The sequence below is a fragment of the Colius striatus genome, chromosome 7 (assembly GCF_028858725.1).
Source record: "Colius striatus isolate bColStr4 chromosome 7, bColStr4.1.hap1, whole genome shotgun sequence".
Taxonomy (NCBI): Eukaryota; Metazoa; Chordata; class Aves; order Coliiformes; family Coliidae; genus Colius; species Colius striatus.
Genome location: NC_084765.1, coordinates 12,134,845 through 12,156,777, shown reverse-complemented (window position 1 = coordinate 12,156,777; position 21,933 = coordinate 12,134,845). Strand labels below are relative to the sequence as shown.

At 43.2% G+C, this 21,933-nt stretch overlaps 1 protein-coding gene across 5 annotated transcripts in view; it reads right to left on the bottom strand.

The window, feature by feature from the left end:
- LMO1 (LIM domain only 1) overlaps positions 1–21,716 on the bottom strand; it is a 60,554-nt gene extending 38,838 nt beyond the window's left edge. The window contains exon 1 of one of the 5 annotated variants that reach the window (XM_061999696.1): positions 21,633–21,716. In XM_061999696.1, the coding sequence (XP_061855680.1) occupies positions 21,633–21,654 (22 nt within the window). In that variant the 5' untranslated portion in view covers positions 21,655–21,716. Of the gene's footprint in view, positions 1–6,804; positions 6,905–16,510; positions 16,964–20,246; positions 20,315–21,632 lie in introns of those variants that run through there. The other 4 variants (XM_061999699.1, XM_010195868.2, XM_061999697.1 and 1 more) reach the window with 4 other exon arrangements.
- Between the last annotated feature and the right edge of the window lie 217 nt (positions 21,717–21,933).

Sequence of the window (21,933 nt, the reverse complement as noted above, 5' to 3'; positions counted from 1 at the left end):
AAAAGACTTTGCCATAAAACATATTAGACAGTAAGGGAAATCCAGCACAGGAGCAGGTGAGGATGACATACCAAATTGCACAAGCGATACAGAAAGCCTTAGCCAGATTAGCATTTGATGTGTATAACAAAATCCTACTCTCAAAGTCAACTGGAAACAAACTGACAGCCAGCATCCATGCTGATCTGCCCTTGGGTATGGTACTGAAGCAAGAAGCACATGAACTTGGTTTTTTTGTGACTCAGCATACAGTGTTAAGGTCTGAGATCTTGAGACCAGAATTTAATCCTACCACAGGTTACCAAAATGCTGCTGTTTCGGGAAAGTTGCTTTATCTTCAATGTCCTTCTCAATCTTTTTTTTTTGGACACTTAATTTGAACATTCTAATTTAGAGATTATTTCTTGTTCTTCAGTATGCTTACATCGCTTTACACAGCATAGTACCAAACATATATAAACATAAGCAGGGTCAAGTCCTGTTGGGTTTTTTGCTCCTAACGTGATATCTTAGTAATTTCTTCCAGGACATAAAAAGCGTCTTTAGCATTTGTTCCATGGAAATACGGTCATTCAGCATGCACAGGATGTGTGAGACCTTTCCTTCACTGCGTAAGCATCTCTGCTAAACCCAAGGGTAAACACTTAAGTGGAGGGACGCTTGGAGAGCTTGTGGGGAAATGCTGAGTAAACACAGCCCTGCTATCAACACCATTCCTTTAATGATGAACTAATTCAGACGTTAAAATTGCCTCAAGCGCTTGATGATGATATGCATTGTGAGGAAAGTTCAAAATCAACTCCTCCAGCTGCATTCTTATGTAACTTCAAACAGTAATATGCACTTACCTGTCTTGCTTTACAGATCTTGCTTTGATAAGCAAAATTTTAACTAGGTTAACACCACTTGAAGAGTATTAATTTTAACTGAAACAAAACGAGACTTGTTACACTGTTCACTGCTGGTACTGTAGTAAGAACTCATATGACTCTCTTCACAACTGGCTTGCTCTGTAGATCTAATGAAAACTTAAGGCAAGACCAAGAAATATTTGCTTTCTTTGGTTAAGTGTGACCAAGGAGTGTTCTTTGGAGAGTCGGTGCTATAAGCGTACAAGCTAATGAGAACAGCACATATTGAGAAACCCTAAGTACAGACCAGGACTTGGCAAGGGTTTTGTTGAGCTCAAATTTTTATTGAGTTCCTTGGGATGGAAGGGGGTGGGAAATAAGTGATCATTTGAGACTTAAACATATGGTGCTTGCTCAGTGACAAGGAAGGAGCCAACCATCCCAAAAAGAAAGAAGACAAGATGAAGAGGAGTAGAAGAAAACACTGAGTATCCATCAAATATAGCATGAGGGCTACTGTGATGTATACACAGCTCCTCAGTTCAATGTAGTGTTTAATTTAATAAAATGTTTACAGTGGCAAAAGATGGTAAAAATATTTGTCCCAAGAGGCAATCAGAGCTTTGTTTACAGAAAATTAATTCAGCTGTGTACAGTGAGACATGCCACAACTAAACTACAGCAATCACAAAGCAGCAGCTCCTTCAGCCTGAGAGGGGAAGTGGGAGAAGGGGGGATGATAGTCTGCTGCCACTTTTCAAGTCTTGCTGATAGAAAACCATCTGACTTCATGGTTGGTCATCTAGAAGAGACATCAAAGTCATTCTCATCCTCAGTGTTGGCTGGTGAAGTTGCGACCATCTCCAGCTCTCAAGATCACACCAGGGCTTTTTTTTTTATTTTTTCATGAGTGACCACAGGCAAACTGCAACTCTGGATGCAAATGTGGCCACTACACAGGAGCCCGGTAACTGTCCATTGGGAACACAAACATTGTGCTGGGCCCAATTAAAGCTCAGCAGTACTTTACTGCAGCATGACCTCTCTGATTACTCTGAGAAACTGTCAGCATTTCCAGCACCTCTTCCCCCTGGACTCATTGCAAGTAAACAATTGCAAGATGAAAAAAAGCAAGAAAAAAAAAAATCAGATCAAAGCTTTAGATTAGTCTAAGATCTTGGCCTAGAGCTATGTCACACTAACTGCAAGACAACACTAGGAAGACTTCCCAAGAAATTGCCCAGGGAAATCTGAACCTTTTAACACAGGCACACCAAACCCTGTGATCATTCACTCGTGGAAAGCACTGATGCATCTAGGACATCCCAAGGAAGGCCTAGGTGTTATAACTGTAGCACCAGAAAGGCTTTCCGCTTACCAGACATTACAAGTGACAAGAAATGAGGAATCCCACCTTTTCTTTGAAGCAGCAAGATGCTCACTGACATACAGCAGCTGCCACTGGCATCTTGGCTGAAGGTTTAATACTGCTGGGGCATCTTCCTTGTTGCTTCATCAGCTAGAGGCAACCACTGCCTTGGTGGACAGGCTGGCTGGCAGAAGCAGGTCCTCAAGAGCACACCTCAGCTCAGCACAGTCTCTTTCCATAGGCACTGAGAAGAACTTGTAGAGTGGGCTGAGCTGTGGCGGGAGCACTGCTTGGGTCACACTGACAGCACTGGGGTACAGCACTCTGTGGCTTGGCACTGCTTCCCACAGAGCACATTGTTCTTTCAGGGGGTTGCATTCAGCAGGGCCTTTTTAAAAGCTACTCCAAGGCTAGCAGTTGGAAGTACAGCACCACAAATCCTGCAGCTCTGTGAGCATCAGCACCAGCTGTTTCCCACATTAATACGTGATGCCTTAATGCCTGCATGAAACCAGGTTAAAAATCATAGAGCTACTACCAATTCCTGAAAAAGAGACAGCAATAATGCTGCACCAAACTCATTTTATTGGTGTTTCCCCATTCAAAAGAGCACTCTGCTGCCATTTCCAGTAGAAGCAATCCTATCTCATTAAGGTCAAGCCTACAGGGTGGACCATGGGTGGGGGAAAAGAAGAAAAGAGCGTGTGAAACCTAGGAGCTGCACTTGGTGACGAACAGCTGCAGCAGTCAGCATCCCAAGTATGTTACCACAAGAATTACATTTCTCTCCCATCCTCCCCAAAGTATTTAATTCAGAGCAGAAGGGGTAGACCGCGTTCACCTTTGAGCTCCTGTGCCACAAGCAACCATATTCATTCAGCTTTCCTATTTAACTAAATGGAGTTCACACATGCTACAGTATAAAGTTACCTCTTGCCAGCTGAAAGCAGTCCAATCAATGCTATACACAGAGAGCAGCATTTGAATCAGCCTTAAGTTAATTCTTAGTCGTCGAAACTGTGACAGCATGCTGACCCTTTCAATTCAACTGGGAGCAGGCAATCTTTGCAGAAGATCCTCAGGCCTTTAATCAGATTCTCAGTGGGTTTTAAAGAGATACTACAGCATCAGTTTGTAAACATCTCTCTAGTGAAAATAAAGATTACTTCTGACCTAGTCAATTGCTCAGTCCCACAAGATATATCCTAGAGTTATAATTGAATGAACCATAGGGAAAGAAAATATATTTTAGGTAGGGGGTAGCAAACCCAAATCCCAACTTAGAATGCAGGCAGCACTATATCCCGTGAAAAGATCAGAGAGGAATGCTTATAAAAGAAGTCTATTAAATCACCAAATCCTTTCTCCTACCAAGGCAAGATTGCTCTCTTGAACACAAAGTCCTACTAAGATGAGTGCAAATTATCAGCTGAAGCTCTTCCTGAAAAGTAGGTGTGATGGGGAAAGACCAAGGCATTATTTTGAGGAAACTCAGTATCAGGTAGTTATTTGCCACATCAGAGAGAATCTGGGATGAGATGTCAGCTCCTGGTAGCATAGATACACTGTAACACGAGTAAGCCATGGGAAAGAAAATGCTGGGGGAAGAAGGCAGAGGACTTGTGCTCAGTGCTGAGACTGTCAGAGACATTAAACAGTCTCTTGTTGCTTTACTTTAAAACTGCATTTTAGCATGCAGAGCCATTGCACTCCATTGCGGAGAGATATAATTACTGACTTACAAAAAGAAACCTAAGTTATTTATTCTGGAGCTATTACAGACTAATGTGTAACAGACATCACCTGATGGGCCGTAAAGGCTCTAAGGGCCATTAGAGCCTCACAGGTCAAGACCTATTTGAAGGTTTTAAAGTTTGTGGATCACTGCTCTCAAGCCAAACCACACAGGCAACACGTGCACACCAACAAACAGGCAGAAAAGCTAGGGAAGACTTCTGGGAACAGCAGCTGCTTATGTGTTTTCACACTCAGATCAAACCAAATCAGATCACTGAAAAGAAGTTCAGGACCTGCAGACATGGCTTTTGCCACTCCCATCTAGGAGTTCACCTGTAAGCTTGTAGCTTGTGCTTTTTCTTTTTTTTAAAGAGAGCATTGAGGAAGAAAATGACACCATACCCTCCATGCTCCCCATCAGGGCCCCCCTTCTATTTCACTTTCACAGAGAACTAAAACTTCCAGCCAAGTGACGGGTTTATAAAATTTTAATAGGAAAGAAAAAGGTATCCTCAGGCAGGATCTTATGTGCAGACTTTCACCATAAATGAATGTTCATGAAAATATGGGTTTTATATGGAAACACTGACAGAGCTTCATACACTGTGACATAAATGGCTCAGCAAGGACTGACAACTGAAGAGGACTAGTAAGTCCCACCTCCTGTAGCCGCAGGCTATCATACCATCTCTTTCTCTAACCCAAACAATTCAGCTTCATGCCTTCACTATTCTCTGGGGAAGGCTGATCAGGAGACCAAGTCTTCTGAAGCCCACAAGTTTTCAAGCTGCTGGTCCAGAAATACTCTTAGCCATTTCCAACTACTTTTTCTAATGATATAATAAAATCTTTTGGGGTAAAAGTCTCTTTTTCTTTCCCCCACGGTGTTTCTCTTCCCAGTGTCCTCAATAGGGCAGACTAGTCAGCCCTATTTTGCAAAGGTAGACAAGTTCAAGTACGGATCCCTTTGCCTTCATGAGCATCCTCTGTCCCTATTTCCACAGGGATTTACTGTCCCTGAGAAAGAGTTATCTCTGGTTTACCCATGACAGTCAAAGTCTACCAGTGTGACTCTCCAGTACTGTTAACAGTGATCATTATTTGCAGATTCAATCCATTCCAGGATTGTGTTTACCTTTTCCCATCTACCTCATACCTCAGTCCTTTTGAGGTCAACCACCACGTGACCATGCACACCATTTCAAGCTCATAGTAATTCCTGCTCAAAGCTGGTCCAGCCATCCCAGTAGAGATCAGCTGGGGCTCCTGGGCCTCCTTTTCTTACTGTCGTCAGCTTCACCCAGGAATGAAACCAAGGGGCAACAGAACAAGTTTTCAGTCTCACTCCCATCAGTTACTTGCACTGCAAGTGGCATTTTCATGAGATCAGGAAATTTCTACTTAGTGCTCACAAAATAGCTTTCTCATCCTCTATACTAAAAGGTAAGCTGAATGATTTCTGTTTGAAAGGAGAATTCATGGCTTTGGTTTCAGGATCTAAACTACCACTTCTGAAAACAGTGGTGCTTGAGGTTAATTTCTCTTCATCTCCAGGTTCAGAATAGTAGCACTATTTCTCATTCACAAAAAAAAAAAAAAAAGAGAAAGAGATGCCACAAGGAACAGTCACATCCTATTTAGGCTGTCATTTCTTAAAGCAGCAGCAATCTAAGAGCAGTGCTCCATAGCTAAGGTTTAACAGTCCTGGTCAGAGCTAAAGCAGTTTGTTGGTTTTTTGTCAGCCATGGGGGACGTACACACACTTCTGCAATTCAAAGTTTTACTTTCAGAAAACCTGAAGCTTGATCATGGCATGAGGAAGATTGGTAACCAGGAACGGTACCTGCATGACCCACAAAACCAGGGGTTTTCCCAATCCCAATGGAGACTTAGAGTGGTCAAGAGGCAGCTTCACCCAAAACCTCCTTGATGTCTTCAGGATTCATTTGTCATTCTCTTTAGCATACACACACAGAAGGGAGATTAAAAAAAAAAATAAAAAGAAACCCTGTGCAGGGTGGAAGCACCATTACACAGTATTAAAACGTCAGAGGCTTAAGCTCTGTGTTGGTTTAGTCATAAGTTACCAACAACCACTGATGACAGACATAAAGCTTCCCTTAAATTATTAAGCATAAAACAGCAGACTGTAATATTTTGCTAAACCAAAGTACAGACACAGACAAAGATGTCATTTCAATATTTGAAACCAGCAAGTTTAATTTAAAATAAGAGCAAACCAATAAGCTCAGAAAATAGCAATGTGTGAGAGGAAAATTACACTGCTAGAGAAAAAAGTGGAGGGACTTAAGAAATTTATAAAAGTAATCTCCAAGTGGAAATTAGAAATCAACCCCTAGAAACAGAATAACACAAAAGAAATATTACTGTCCACTTTCTAAATCAATATAACACTGCTACACGACAGAATTACCATGGTAACTCAAGTAAAAAGAATAAAGCAATTCTTATTATTTCAAAATAAAATCACAGCCTGAAGCCCAGCTTTTATTACAACTGCTGATAGATCGCTGGCTTGTATTTATCTGAAATATTGCTTTTCAATCAGCTATTTTATGAATGTACAAATTTCAGTGAGCAGTCCACTTAGACTGAATGCTTAAAAAAAACCCGAAAAGACTAGTCAATGAATCGATTCTACATATGTATACTTTTTTTTTCCTAAAAGGGACATCTTTTTTCCCTCCCTCCCTATCCAAATTAAAGAGAGAGAAGGGAATGAGAGCAAGTTGAAACCTTGTTTAGTCTGACCTCCCCAATTTCCAAATCAGATTCCTTGGAAAGAAAGAAAGTAATAAGAAAGAACAAAGAGAAATAACAGCCTACCCTAAATGCTGCAGCCCCTGCACAAGGCCAGGGAATGCCTGCGCGTCGGTGGGTGTGTGCAAACGTACAGGTAAGAAGAGACACATCTGCTCCTTTCTGGTCGAAGGAAAAGAGAAAACATTGTCTAAATACAAAGTTGGTCAAGGACGTTTTGACTTGCCCTGCTGGGTACTTCAGACATTTAAAGCATTATTTGTACAGCTTGGAAAGTGCATCAAGCACAGGATACTTCTCGAGGCAGAGCTCAGTCAAGTTCCCCCACGCCTCCACTGCTAGAGCCACCTTTTAAACACATTAGTGCATGGAGAAAAACAGCAGGTTCCCTTCTGCTTCCTCCCCCTGGACATTCAAAAGAGCATCAATCAGGAACTGAAAGCAATAGTTCTCCTAAAAATAGCAGTGCTCCTCCTCTTCTCCTGCCTCTCCAGGCCCTCCTTACTCTGGCCCAGCTGAGCACTGAGACAGTCACTAGACACAGGGTACAGCTCTGTGGGACCTCGAAGCAATTGCCTGGAGAACCAAGGCAGCAGCTGGCTAAGGAGTTAAGCCACCATCTACCAAAAAAGGATCGCTGAGGAAGCACCTGGATGCTGTCAGGATGTTTCACAGGACAGTTGTTCTGTCACACATACCAAATATGGCAGAAGGGAATGCGACCAACACTTACACTCATGGCAGGGCTTGGAGGGGAATGCAACTGATGCTCACCGTTATTGCAAGAAAATTGGCTAGTGAAGAATTTTCCTCAACAATTTGCAATTACTTGACTGAACCTCAGGGACATTGAAAAAAAGAAAAAAAGAAAATTGCCTGTTGAGAGAGGATCAACACAACTGCCCCAACAACAGTCAAGGAGAGGAACTGTTGTAATAGTCCTCTGTCCTTCCAAGAGATGCAGAAACTTCTCCCTTCTTCTGCAGAGCTCTGACCTCCAAATCCAGCGTGAGGGAGCAGGCAAGGTGAGACTCAGGCCTAGCACTGCGCCACAAGAGATGGCACTGCAGATGCCACTCTCCTTCTTTGCTGAGCAGAGTGTCAAGGGCTGTACAGAGAGAAAGCAGAAAAAGCCTGGGACAACTTGCACAGAAGATCGCTCACACCTTAGGGAGGTCAGGCACATCCCCCCAGATACTCAGGCCTTAGTTCCAGAGAATGCTAACTTGAGGTGCACAAATTCCTGGCAAAATGCTTTGAGGATTAAAAGCAGCAGTGATATGCCAAGTATCATAGCTGGAAGTAAAAAGAAATGCTGCAATGAGAGCAATAAGCCACCTGCCAGCTGTCTTTTATATTAAAATATTTCAGTTTTCTTAGTGCTCCTTAATTTCTCATCTTGCTCCAAGTCCAGAGGAACTTTGCAGGTTGCTAGTTTTGCCATGCAGCAGTGATATCGCTTGTTACTTTAAAAATAGATTTAGAAGCTGTGATCACACTCGTCTCAATCTAAAAGTATGCACTGTCTTTTAGTGTAATGTGGTCCTTTGCCATCTACTGCAAATGGGTTTTAAAAGCAACGGTGGAAACAATGTGTGCTTAATCTGAACGTGGACTGCAGAGAGGTCACACACTCAAATATCCTGTTTTATGTGGTATCTGGTTGTATTTTAAAACACTCTTTCTAGAGACTTCAAGCCAGCTGAGGTCACAAACAATCATATACAGATTAGAAAAGGGAAGGAGCTGGGGGGAGCCTTGTCTGACACTCTGAAATAGGACGCTCTAGATTGCACTTAGTATTTCTTTAAAAGAAAAAAATGGCTAAAGTAGTAAGCTTCAGAGAAACAGTAAATACAGGGGTGGTTAAAGAGTTTTTATTCAAATAAATTCTTGCCCCAGGAGATGGAAGTAGAATCTTGAAATATGGAGATAAGATTTTACATGTGCTAAAAGCATCAGTGTGACACTTTTTGGGTAAAAAAAAGAAAGGGGGGGGGGGGGAAATACCTTCGTTGTTACACATGACAAACTAGCAACTAAATGTTTGCTTTGATCCCAGCGCATAAAGGGTGAAGCTTTTAGGCAAGGAGCGGCAGGTGATCTCAGCTCTTCTGCAAGTCCTAATGCTCCTAAAAGCCACTCTTCCAGTTTCTGTAATTGGGCATCAGTAGTTAATGTAGTATTGACTGCATTACATGCTCCTGTGCATCCTCTCACTAATGCCAATTGCATCACCTTGTACATTTACCATATTGCTTAGCCAATAGCTGTTAAAAGCAATCCAAATCATGAATCATATAGGAAACTTTTAGCAAGACACGACATCCAAAGGAGACAATTTACAGTTGAGTTAATCTGGGTACATTAGCGAGACATGGATTCAGGAAGACAGACCAATTTATGTTACTTTAGTTTTACCCTTTATTGCTTTGTATAGGCAAATGAATGGAAGGGCATGGAGTAAAAACAGATATAAAGGAGTCCTTTTCAAAACAGATCTCCATTCTGTGCAGACAGGTCAAAGGGTTCGAGACTGATGCTTGGTTCGGGCTTTCATAACCATAACAGGGTACTTACAGAAATCATTTTCCACAAAGGAGTATAAAGATAAATATATAATGGATTCTGAATAATGTTCAATACCCACCTCCCCTGCAAATGCATTAGGCAGAAACCAGGTTGCTCAACACTCATTATCTAAGGCATGTCCTATCCACAAGCCACCTGCCATCAGGAATGCCAGGAAGAGGCTTCACACAAGGTCCCAGGTAGGTCTGCTCATGCACCCCTTCAGGTAGAAACCCAAGGGGCAATGTGTTCTGCAAAACACACCAAGGCTCATGGCCTCAAATTGGTCCTCCACCTGTACACTTCTACCAGGTCTCTTGTCAATATACAGCAAGGACAACCTTCCCCTACCTACCAGATCTGAAGGGATTGCATCCTTCTGAAATGTATACCCATCTCTCTGGAACAGAAGGAAACGACACAAGCATTAAGAAGGTATTGGTTAACCCACATCAGCTGCAAGGCAGAGCCAACCAGGAAACAAGTTAGCAGCAAGCTCCCTCTGAAAAAGTACATTTTACAGAACAATTTCACACTGGATGCTTGACCAAAAGATGCATAGCAAATTGACGTAGCACCTCTCTGCCTTCCTGATCAAGCTCAGAAGCAACAGGAAAATAGAGGAGATGGGGGAAAAAGGAGAGCTAGGAAGTGTGCCGTTGCCTCATTTCTTATGGGTAGCAAGTAATTACCAATATTTTTGAAGGGGAAAGGAAGAATAAAAGCCCACAAACCAGGAAAGTGGTAAGGGAAATTCAGGGGAAGTGATGGCTCACCAGGCAAGAACTTTACAAAAAGAAAACCAAACTACATCCTTAAATAGTGGATTCCTAAATACTGGAAACTTCGGTCTTGTAAGCCTGGTTTAAAAAAAGATCATGAATCTCCTTTGAAAAGCTTCCGGAAGTCCCTTCGAAAGAGTTGCACATGCAGGGAAAATGCCAAAACAAAACATTTTCACTAGCTGATCAATTTAAACAGCTGTGGTAAAGCTGCAGCCACTGGCACCATCATTAACAATTTAAAGCATGGCTGCTTTTGTCTTCCTTCCCAGTTACATTCTCATTATGCCTTTTTATTTATTAGAAACACAGTCCTCTGGAATACATTTCTATATCTCAGATCCATAAAAAACGAAGGAGGAACATCTCTGGCTTCTACTCAAATGGATGTTTACTTTGGCGAGAGGGTTAATTGTTTAATTCTGGTCCAAGTTCTCTGCAGTTCAGTCATGAATATGCAACAGTCATCCACTTTTTCTTTAAGAGAAACTAGAGCTGTTGAAATCCATAGTTTAAAAAGAAAGCAAATATTACTTTCACTGCCCAAATTACCCTTTCAGAGTTTGATTAGCATGCAAGGAACTCTGAACACCGGCGTAAAGAATTCAGCAGCGTTCAATGAAATTTAAAAAACCTTCTAAATTTGGACAACAGCATCTATTATCCACTTTGATGTGCAATCTATGAAGAAGCTAGTTTGCAAGAACATCCACTGGAGAGTTGAGCATCTGTTTGCACAGATAGCACCCAACATCGCGCTTGAAAACTTGGGCTCAGGAGTCATCCTGCTGGAGGACAGAGAACACACACACTCTTTTACACAGCAAGAATTTAAAAACAGTAGCTGTGGTGAATTGTTCTCAGACCATCTATAGGTTTAATTATGTTAATCTAATAGTGAACAACTTTTATTTCAAATTGCCCTTCCCTCCACTCCCAAGTGTTCAGTGAATTGGAGCTGCATTCACTGAATAAATCATTCCCTGGCAACAGTTAACGCACATTATTGAAGTTGGGCGCAGTGATTTCTGTACAGTTTAAAACAATGTCTATGTATTCTAAATGATGACAGTTCTGTCCAATTTTTAAAAGATATAGACCCATTAGAGTTTTATAGTTCAGCATTTAGCAGAATCTGCAGTCCCTTTTTTATTCTTACATCGCAACACTTAATGCTTGATATCATTACTTTGATTTTGAATTGATTTCAAGTTAAATACCTTATTTGCCATAAACTTTCATATTCTTTACCTAAGTAAGGCTCCTCACAGATGCAATCAGTCATAATGCTAAAAGAATAGTTTGCCTTTAGCAGAAATGTAATAGTTCATGCTAATGACAGGTAAGCACAACTTTGAGCGGCAAACACATTTCCAAAGAGAATAAAACCATCTCTAAACACAAAGCCTGAAAACCTTAAGAAGGCCTCCAAATGAAATCAATTAATCCTCCAACCATGATAAATTTCTTAACCATTTAAGAAACGTATTTCAGACTCTGCTGTGACCCTTTATCACCAGACCTAATGGATTACTTTATTAATAATGCACTGCTCTTAAAAGGAATTTTTTCTGAGGATTCTACCATAAGAGAGCGTTTTCAGAATGGCTATGACAAACAGGCTGACATGTTCACGTTGTATCTATTAAAGACAATAAAATTTAACACTAACTCCAAAGAAGACAAATTATGTTCCTCTGCCAGAGTATCAAGCATACTTTCTACTATATTAAACCAAAATTAAAGCAAACTGATTTCCAAGAACTGCCTTCTTCTTCTGCCCTAATACCCAAGACGGAAAACGTCTCTACATTGTTTTTACACCTGTTACGTCAAAAAGTCAACTGTCATGTGTCACTGGCCTCTGGGAACAAAAAATGATGACATCCTACACAGATGTCTACCCAGATACTTCAGCTATCGAGTCTGAGCAAACACTATTTGCTTGCCCAGCAGGAACACTCCTATATGAAGTAGCTTGCTCCTATTAGGCCTGCTAACTCCTTTTACTCCTCTTCTTCCCACAGGATGATATTTCATTAAATAGAGCTCTAGGTTATCAGCACTCCAACTACATTACCTTCCATTTCCTGAAAAGGCTTTGGCAATTACTATCTCCTAACTCTCTCATGCCTTTGCATCTGTCATTTCCACGGGCAGGGGGCACCTCTAGGAAGACTACCTCTAGTTCCACAATTGGTCAGCCTTAGAGAAACAGTATAATTTTTCTCGTTTTTGGTAGTTTCTGGCCAAACCAAAGTCTTGTGGTTTATTCTATTGTCAAATGTGCTCTAGTCTTATTCAGATTTCTACTTTTACAACCTTCTGTCTTCTCTTCATAAATATATTTGTCCATTGCCGTACACTTGAGTTGTAAAGGACGCTGTGTCATGAACTAAAGCCAGACCAAACCTCTGAAATTGAAAGACCACATGTGCCACAATTAAGGCCCTCAAAAACCCAAGAATAACCCAGCTAAATAAGTAAATACAAGGTCTTTGGTGACCTGAATCAAATATTCCTTGAAGAAGCTGATGTCTGGAAAGACGTGCGGTGGTTCTTTATAAATGGGAAGCTAGACAATAATGGGCCATGGAGAAGGTCCAAGGTAGAGGGGCACAGAAGATAAGAAACAAAAAACCACCACCTTAAAAAACCTCCATCCAACAGGCAGCTTCATGAGTATTAGGCAACAGGAAAATTAAATTCTATGTCCTGTGTAGAAAGAGACAGTCTGCCATTTCCCCTTCTCTCTTTCTCTGCACAATTCCTCAACAGGTATATCTGAGAAAGGTGTGTTAAAAAAGAAAACAAAAGATACCAGCAGCACATAGAACAGCTCTTCTTCCTAGACGGTATTGGGCTCATGTACAACCTGTGCGTGCCTTTCTTCTGCACGCACAATGGTTTTTATGGATCATCAGGACCTATCTTGCTGAAGGTAGATCTCTCTCCATATCCACCTACCTATCTATAGGTACCTCCAGATGGCAGCTGGCACACTCATTTATGAAGTCAACTCACAGCTCTGCTGTCCTGACTAGGTTACTGTGGCACTATTTCTGTAACTGGCGTTTTACAATCAATTTCACTGATTTCTAATTCCAAATGCTGCTTTTCTTTCCTTCTGTGCAGGGTAAGATGGGCTCTTACACATCAAGGAGCCCAACTGCTGCTACTAATCCAGCTTCAAATTACCTAATATTCATTGCCCTAAATACCTCCCATCAACTTCAGACCCATTCTCCAACCTTGGTGCACACAACCACCGAGTAGCTGTACTTTTTATTTTCATTTTTAAAGAAACTATGGATTTTTTTTAAAATGAAACTCCATGTTTGTATATGGGTACATGTTTAATTGAGTCCTCTGATATGTTATTTACTTGGCCTACTCTTACAATCTATTTAATCAGACTTCTGCTCAAAACCACAAAGGAACCGTGATTTGGGGTGCTACTGTCTATGCAAACATCAGGATGAACACACAGCTGATCAGTTTTTACAAGTGCATGCACACTCAATAATTTGGTTGAAGGACACTATGCCTACTTAACACAGTACAAGTTAGCTAAAAGGAAACTTTCACCCACCCCCCAACATAACAAAGAGCCATGATTTCTATTAGTGCATTTCATACCATACATGCTGATTACCAGGCTGTGCTTCATTGTTAGCAGAGATTACAGCTGGGATAAGCTGCAGCTTTTTCCTAATTGCTATTATGATGACTGAATTTTTGTTTTGTGTCAAGCATTATTCACACATTATACTCCAAAATTTGATCCCTCCATGATGCATTATTGATTCCATGCAGGCAATCACACTACCGCCAATGTGAAGAATTAATTTGGGCTATTCTACTTGATTTGCATTGCTCCATCATAGCAGAACATAGTTCTATAGGCAAACACAAATTGAAAAGATATAACAAAATACGGAAAAGGCTACCATCTTGAAGAGGGGAAGAAACCAAAAAACCCCAAACCCAGCACAACACGTGTGGTCCAGAAAGAAATAAGGTCAGTCAGCCAAATTCATCTTAGTCAGAGGAAGGTTACAAGAGTAGCCTTATGCCTCTAGTAAAGTAAACTAGCTTGCTTCAACTCACACTGCCAAAGAAAACAACTGAACACCTCTGAGAGTGACACTGCTTCAAAGCCTTTGAAACCCTGTTAGCTTCATTTGTTTTCCTAGCATAAGCAATACTCAACCACTTAGCGTGTCTTTTATCCACAGTCCAGTCAACTGCAAAGCTGATCTAGAAGATGTAACAGATGCTTCAAATCTACTACTACTTTTTTTTTTTTTTAAGTTCTATTGTGTTAACAAAGAGATTTATGAGATCTCAACAGAAATAAAGCCCAGGATTTCTTTCCACCCCCTCACTGAATAAGATTACTTCACAGTTTCAGGATGCCAACTTAATTACCACAGAATAAATTCAGAAGGGCAGCACAACTTCTACATGAGAACTGACCCCACGCTGACCAACTCTTAGTCAAAATCTGCATACAAGAGGGCACTGATAGTGACACATTTCTGCTTGGTCTGATATTTTAGAGGTGTTATATCTTTCTGCAAAGTCTGTTCACATTTCTTACATTGTCCCAAGAGCTCCATGTCAGAATGAAACAAAACCCCACCCCAGAAACTAGATTCAAACTCTACGCACATGAATACACCAGATGAAAAGTTTGATTTCTAAAGTTACCAATGAGATAAAATGCCAGATGTAAAATATCGAGTAGTATTCCCCCTTCACTCTTTTTTTTTGGAAGGCAAGGAGGTGAGAGACAGAAGAGAAACTTCAGTAAAAGACCTTTGGATAAAAGTGGGCACCCATCCATTACTTTCAACAGTCAAGCCCTTCTTTCCTCATTATTCGCCAGCACAGTATTAATTCAGTTTTAAAATACCAGAAGACAGATGTGAGTCAGGGAACAAAAGTCACATTGCTACAACTTACTAACATTGCACAGGTTTCACTAATTTTCATAATATTTGATTAGCACTAATCTGACACAGGAAAGAAGGTGACTTTGGATAACAAGTTCTTTTTTTTCTCATAAATATTACAAAAAGCAATACATATATTCAAGTAAAATCAATGCTACTGCCAAAATGTTCAATTTCCAGTTTCTCTGAGCTCTTTGGCTCCCTGGGAAAAGCTGTTTCCTGTCTACAGTCATGCAAATAGTCACAAACTTCTGCTTCCAGCTAACAACTGCTTCTAGCTTACTTTTTTCTTTCACACCTAAAGAGATTCCTCAAAATAAATTCTTAAAAGACTGGAGTTATCAGCAACACAGAGATTACACGGCACACTTCATCCATTTATAAAGATGAAATGAAACAATGAGATAATAGCTAAAAACGTGTGTTATAAGTTGTAGTTCCCACTTCCCACACACAAAGTGCTGCCATGGCGGAGGTCTTTGGCCATCGATGGAAGTCCACTTGGATGCCTACAGAAGAGTTCTGCACTGCCTCAGTTTTGATCCTTGCTTTCAATGTACAAGCTATGAGGGAGGAACTAAGACACAAAGCAGCCTTAGGAAAACCTCATTAAGAAGTTGTGATTAGACTTACCACATTCATCCTAGAAAGTAATGGCGACTGAGCAGTTAAGTTGCACACCCTGGTAGGCAATGTGTAAAAGAAGGCATCAGGTCATTCAAATGGTTGGCTAGCACTGCCCATTATTGTTGACATCAATTTGTGATCAGTTTGTGTCCCTTAGTCATCCTTGGTAAGGACTAGTCAGCTTGAAATAAATAAGTATATTGGAAGTCTTAAAATAAAGTCAAGCCCTCTTTTGGCTTCATCCATTTAACCACCTTCCAAATGAACCTCCACTTTTGCCATTTAGGGAAAGGAATAAATGCTTAGAACAAGCCAATGCTTTTTTTTTTTTTTTTTGCCAGAGCAGCTTATTAGCTCATTGCCATTATGTTTATAGGTATGAAGAAAAGCTGTGAGAAATAGATATTAAAGGCGCACATTAAAGAGACCCAAGTGACATGCAATGGAAAGGAAAGAAAATCTCAAAATTAGATTTACAATAAAAGCTGTTAAAATAAACAGCCTAAATGGATAGATTACAGTAATTCGTAGAAAGAAAAAATCTAAATAGGTATTAAAACAAACAAAATCAAGCTTTTTTTTGCTATGTCCTTCAGCAAACAGAGCCTGCGGTAGACCCTTCTTGTCTGCTTTGATCATGCCAGAAAAGAAACGTAAAAAACAATATATATATAAAGAGGCAGCATGCTTTTATCAATGCCAGAGGAAAATATCAGGAGCTGAAAGCAGAGCACTCTGATGTGCACAGCGCATCTGTTTCAAAACTATTCATTTCTGTGTTCGCGGCACAGAGCAGACACCAAGTGCAGGCTTACGCGATCTCAGCCCACCTACCGTCCTCCTTGTCCAGCACCATCATCTCCGCAAGCAAGAAAAGTCCGGGGACAGACACTTCTTCTCCAGCAGCCTCCGCTCAGGGGAGAAGAGAGCAAGTCTCTGGGAACACAAATGAGCTACGGGTACAGCTGATCGTCCTTTAGCAGCAAGTGAGCTCTAATTACCCAGTTGTCCAGCTTTTAACCTAGATTGCACTCAGTTAGAATTACACTCAGAAATAAAGCACTTTGCAGATACAAAAGCAGTCTCACCTACTTTTGTGCCTCAGAATTGCAAGGAACTAAAACTGCAATTTAGAGAGAGGGGGGATCAGAGCTGTTTCTTTGGTTCTCACCTTCTAAATGGCTCAATTTACACAGTATAATCTATTTTAATGTAATTGCTTTTGATAGCTCCTAACCCCGGCTGTTGCAACTACGCAGCTTTCAACCTCGCAAAGTGTTTTCTCTTTGGATTTCAGCTGAATCTGAATCCAAAATTGCGCTCGGAGAGGGCAGCCCGCCCCCCCCTCCCCCCGCGCGCGCGCGCCCCGCGCCCGGGGACCCCGCACGCGCCCGCCGGGGCGCCTGCCCGGCGCGGCAGCGCCACCTGCCGGCCCGCCCGGGAGCCGCCGCCCCCTGCCGCAGCGCCCCGCGCCGCCGCTCGCCCCGGGGCCGCCGCTCGCCCCGGCCCAGGCCACGGCACGGACTCCCGACTCGCTCCCCTGAGGGTTTGTTGGAAAGCAGCCGGTAGCTCCTGGCAGGTCGGAGAGTCCTGACCCTCCGCAGCTGATGCCGGCGAGCGGGGCTGCCTGCTGCTCGCAGCTACATTTCACACAGCTGTTGTCACCTAAAACTTGATACTCATTTTCTGTACAAACATTTTGGGTTTGTTTTCACATGTACGTATTAGTTTCAGGGAATACTCTAGAGAGTATAGCTCCGTTTCCAAGAGGTTGATATTAAAATGAATTTAACAAATCAAACCCTTACAGGTTAGCTCCACTTGTCAGCGATGCCAGCGATGCCCAAACATGAAGTGACAAGTTGGGGGCCCACATCTTTTATCCTTCCTCTCGCAACTGACACTCCTCATTCAGGCTGGGTGTCACTTGCCTTCGATGGTGCTCACAAGGACCGCAGGATTAGACACTTGGCTACTAAAATCAACAGCACCGTTTTGCTCAGCTCTGCTAATCCAAGAAAACAATTAATCCCTGCTTTAATGATATTTCTTCCTCCCCTTTACAACTGATACAACGGCACTCTAAAAAGCACGATAGCAGGCTAAAGTTATATATCCTTAATACCGATTTTTAATTAGATTCCTTATCCCCAGCTGAAGTGGCTTTTTTTCTTCCCCCTTCATTCAGAATACTTAATCCTAGCAGTCCTTGAGCATATTTGATGTTAAATGTATCACTTCACATTGAACCATTTTCATCCAGTGCTTTGGACCACTCCTGTTCCCTATTGATGCTGGTTTGTGAGTGTTGAATATGTATTTTAGCATTAAGAGTGTAACCACCATAAACAATCATTTTATTTTAAGAAACATCACAAGTTAAAAAAGAGGAGGACTTTACCCCAAAGACTAGAGTCTAACAGTTAAAAGCATGGGTGTAAAAACTAACAAAACCATGGGCTTTTCTAAATTTGAGGTATTTTAATACTTCTGCTGTATTATCGGTGTACTATCCACTAGAAAATGGTGAACTTCAAAAACACTGCATCCTTCTGTTTGCGTACTTTTCAACCCTACCACCTTCAAAAACCACAAACTTACCCCAAAATACTATTTGGTAATTACAAGAAAGGCAGGTTTTTGATAATAAATGAAACCAGCCGTTGTCTGTCGTAGCCCACTCCCATGGCAGAGCAAACCCGCAGACATAACTCTCTTGTCAAAAAATACTCAGCACTAGATCAGTGTGCGTTTGATGCCTTTACTGCTTCATCGTCTGTCAGAGACGCTGGATCACTCCCTTTGCAAATGGGTATTTTTACATGCTTTATCTGCTTACTTGTTTCACACCCCAACAATTTTAAAAGTTTTCTAACCCCCAACGCATTTGTACAGCAATTAAAGTCAACTACAATTAACACAATCTGTTGGAATTAATCGTGATACCTGATGTCAGTTTACTTTTTTGGAGCAGAAATCTGGTCCTTGCAATCAAAACATTTATGTGTTTGAGCAATATCTTAAGTCTCATTATTTCGCAATTTATGAGTGCGCTGCATAGTGTGTAGGCTGGCTTGCCCACAGTGAATTCAGCAGCAATTTATGCAGTGGAACTGAATAAAACACAAGCCTTGAAGTTTTTCACTCTCAGTCTTTAGCTTTTTGTCCCACTCATCTCCTCTCAGCTTCCAACGTTTGTTTCAGGAAGATATTTGCCAAAGTTCCACTGTAAAAAGGTACAGCTTCAGTCAAGTTACATTATGTCACTTTGAATGTACAAAATGATGTTACCTCCCTGACATGGCCAAACACGAAGCCATCACATATCCAGTTAAAAACGTTATTATTGTTGTTATTTTTTTTCACTTTGCCTGTTCATCCTCAATGGTATCTGTAAAGGCCACAGAAGAGCATTACTGCATCTCTGCCGCTTATCTTGGTGCCATGGAGTATGCTTGCCAAGGAAGCTTTTCACTCACAAAGCTGTAGAGCAGTTATTAGACTTCATGGGTGATAGTGGTGTCACTCTGGGGCTATCACGCACCCTTAAGGCACTGCTACAATCCCAACCCAGAGCTGGATGAGTAGGCGGCTGCCTCTGAGGCCAGGGCCCAGCTTGCAAAGTAGCCTTCAGGGATGCAAATGCAAGGAGCACATTGCAGTCTGTACCTACTAGGCAGCAAGTGTCCTCCTTGTGAAGCACCAGGACTACTGGGGGGAGCGGGGGTGTTTCTGTAAACACAGTAATATCTATGAATACCCCCACTTCTGCCAAAATCCCGTGTGGCAAAGTCTCTTAAAAGCAAGAGGAGATCTGCATACTAGCCGTAGCACCAGGATTTTTAGATGGTAGAAATCAGACCGACCTCTGGGAGGGAAGAATAACAAAAAAAAGATCTCATTTACAGAAGTAAAACAGACCCATTTTTTATTTAACAAGCTCATTCAAGCTTGATTTCAAAAGGATTTGCTTAAGTTAGCAAAAGCTTTAATTTTAGTCCATTTGTAACCTATGCTGGTCCAGCATCCCCTCAACATTCACACGTGAGCAGGCAAGTGGAGCCCATTTGAATCAGGCAAAAAGAAACATACAAAGGTAAAATAACCTCTTCATAAAAAGGGTTTCTTCTCTCAATCTCACCTCCTGTCCCCAATTTTTCCAGTGCACTTTTAAAAGTGAGCATAATTTCTCCTTGAGCATAACTACTCCAGCAACGGCACAGGACATTCCCAGGCATTACCACAGTTTATTGCTCTCATCTCCACATCCCTCTCATCAGGGGGTTGTTTCCTACTTTACTCCTTTTTAAGTGCACCCTGCACTAATTTCCTCTTTACCTCTGCCATCACCACCATTATTCTCTTTTATATAGCCGCTCGTGAGATCTCCTGGAAGGAGGCTGTTGAGAACTGTCTCGATAATCAACGGTTCTAGTTTCATTTCCTTACACCACCATTACACGGGCCCCGAGCTCCTCATGTTTAATGAGTATGTCTGCAAAACTTGAAAGAACCCAAATACCCCTATTAGGAAACCCTCTTCAGATCTCCGTTTCTCCTTCCAGCTCACCTGTGCCTCTAGCTCCTAGGACGCAGGCAGTATCCTGCTGTTAGCCCGTCAATCAGGTTGAAACGGATACAGGTTGGCAGGCACCCTCTGACAGAGTCACTGGGATTAAGACATCATCCAGTTATTGTTGTTATTAAAAGGTATTAATGGAGATGTTAAAAGCCATTCCTCTCTTTTCCTCCAATGTGCAAAATTCAGGGGACTCTCACAACTCAGGTCACTCCCCAAAAGCGAGGTCAGACAGAAACAAACCTTCTTCCACATAGCAGTAAGAAATTACCCTCATTTAATTCCTCTGTCATTACTTCACCCTTTTACCTTTGTGCACAGGGGGTGAGGGATGAGAAGAGTCTACCATTATCTCTTGCTGACCAGTTAGATAAGTTCATTCCCTCTTCAACACGCGTGCTCTTGACTGGAGCACTATAGACCCCATTATTAACACTACATCAGTTTACTTCAGAGGACTACACAAAATTGGAGGAAGAAAAGGTGCTGGGAAGGGATTCTCGGCCCAGAGGCATGTGACGAGTTTGCTGCGAGCTCCCTCCTCACGCACCTCACTGGGGCAGTGAGCATTTAACCTTCTAGTTGTCAGTGCTTCGGCCCCCTCCCACACAGTTGGATCGCACAAGCGAGCCCGTGATTTCTCTTCGTGCCCCATCTGACTCCACGGTGTCTTGGCAGGTGGACTCTCTCTCACCTTTCTGAAGCTGAAACTCCAGATCAAAAGAAAAGAGGGGGGTGGAAGGAAAAAAAGGTAGAGAAACGAGGGGAAAAAGAAAACCAGCAGAGTAAAGCATCTCCCTCTTCCCTCTTCGGCCTGGTATCCACTTTTCCGAGTTAAAGCCCCCCGCCAGCCCAACAGCGAGACATTTTTATGGCAATTTATGCAATCACGTAAGGCAGCACTGACTGCAATAGGAGCGCGGGCGGCATTTCGGCGCGCCACAGCCTCGGATGCCACCGAAGTTGGCCGGGCGGTGACACAGGCTGAGGCCACCAGCGCTGATGGCGGGCCCCGTGACAGGGCTGTGAGCGCCAGACGTTTCCCCGCTGGCCGCAGCCCTCACCGCAGACCGGGGCAAACCTCCGCCGCCGTCCCCTGCGCGGTCACCGCCGCGCCGCGCAGCACGGCGGGGCCGGGCACGCCCGGGCGGAGCGTCCCCGCACCGCCCGGCCTGGAGCCCGCGGCGGGGAGCGGCTGCCGTCCCGGGCGAGCCCTGGGCCCCGTTGTGATGCGGAGGCGGGGGGGGAGGGCTCTCCACTGGCCGCGGCGCGGGGCAGCTCCCTCCGGCCCCGCTCCTGTCCTCCCTCCCTCAGCCCGCCGCCTCCCGCGCCCGGGCGCAGCTGGCGGCGGGGCCCCGCGCCCGCGCTCCCACCTACCGTCCTCCTTGTCCAGCACCATGGTCCCGGGCGCCGAGGGCGGCCGCCGCCGCCGCCGCTCCGGCTCCTTGGGGCGCTCCCCCTCCAGCCGCCGCGGCGCGGCGCGGCCCGGGGGCGGCGAGGAGCGGGCCGGGCGAGCGGGGCGAGCGGAGCGCGGGGCAGCGGCGCGGCCGCCCCGGCGCTGCCCCGGGACGCGAGTTTGGAGCGAGGTTACGACGGCGCCGGGCGCCCGCGAGCTGGAGCCGGGCCGGTGCAGCAGCCGCCTCGCTCCCGGCCCCGCTGCCGCGGCTCGAGGGCCAGT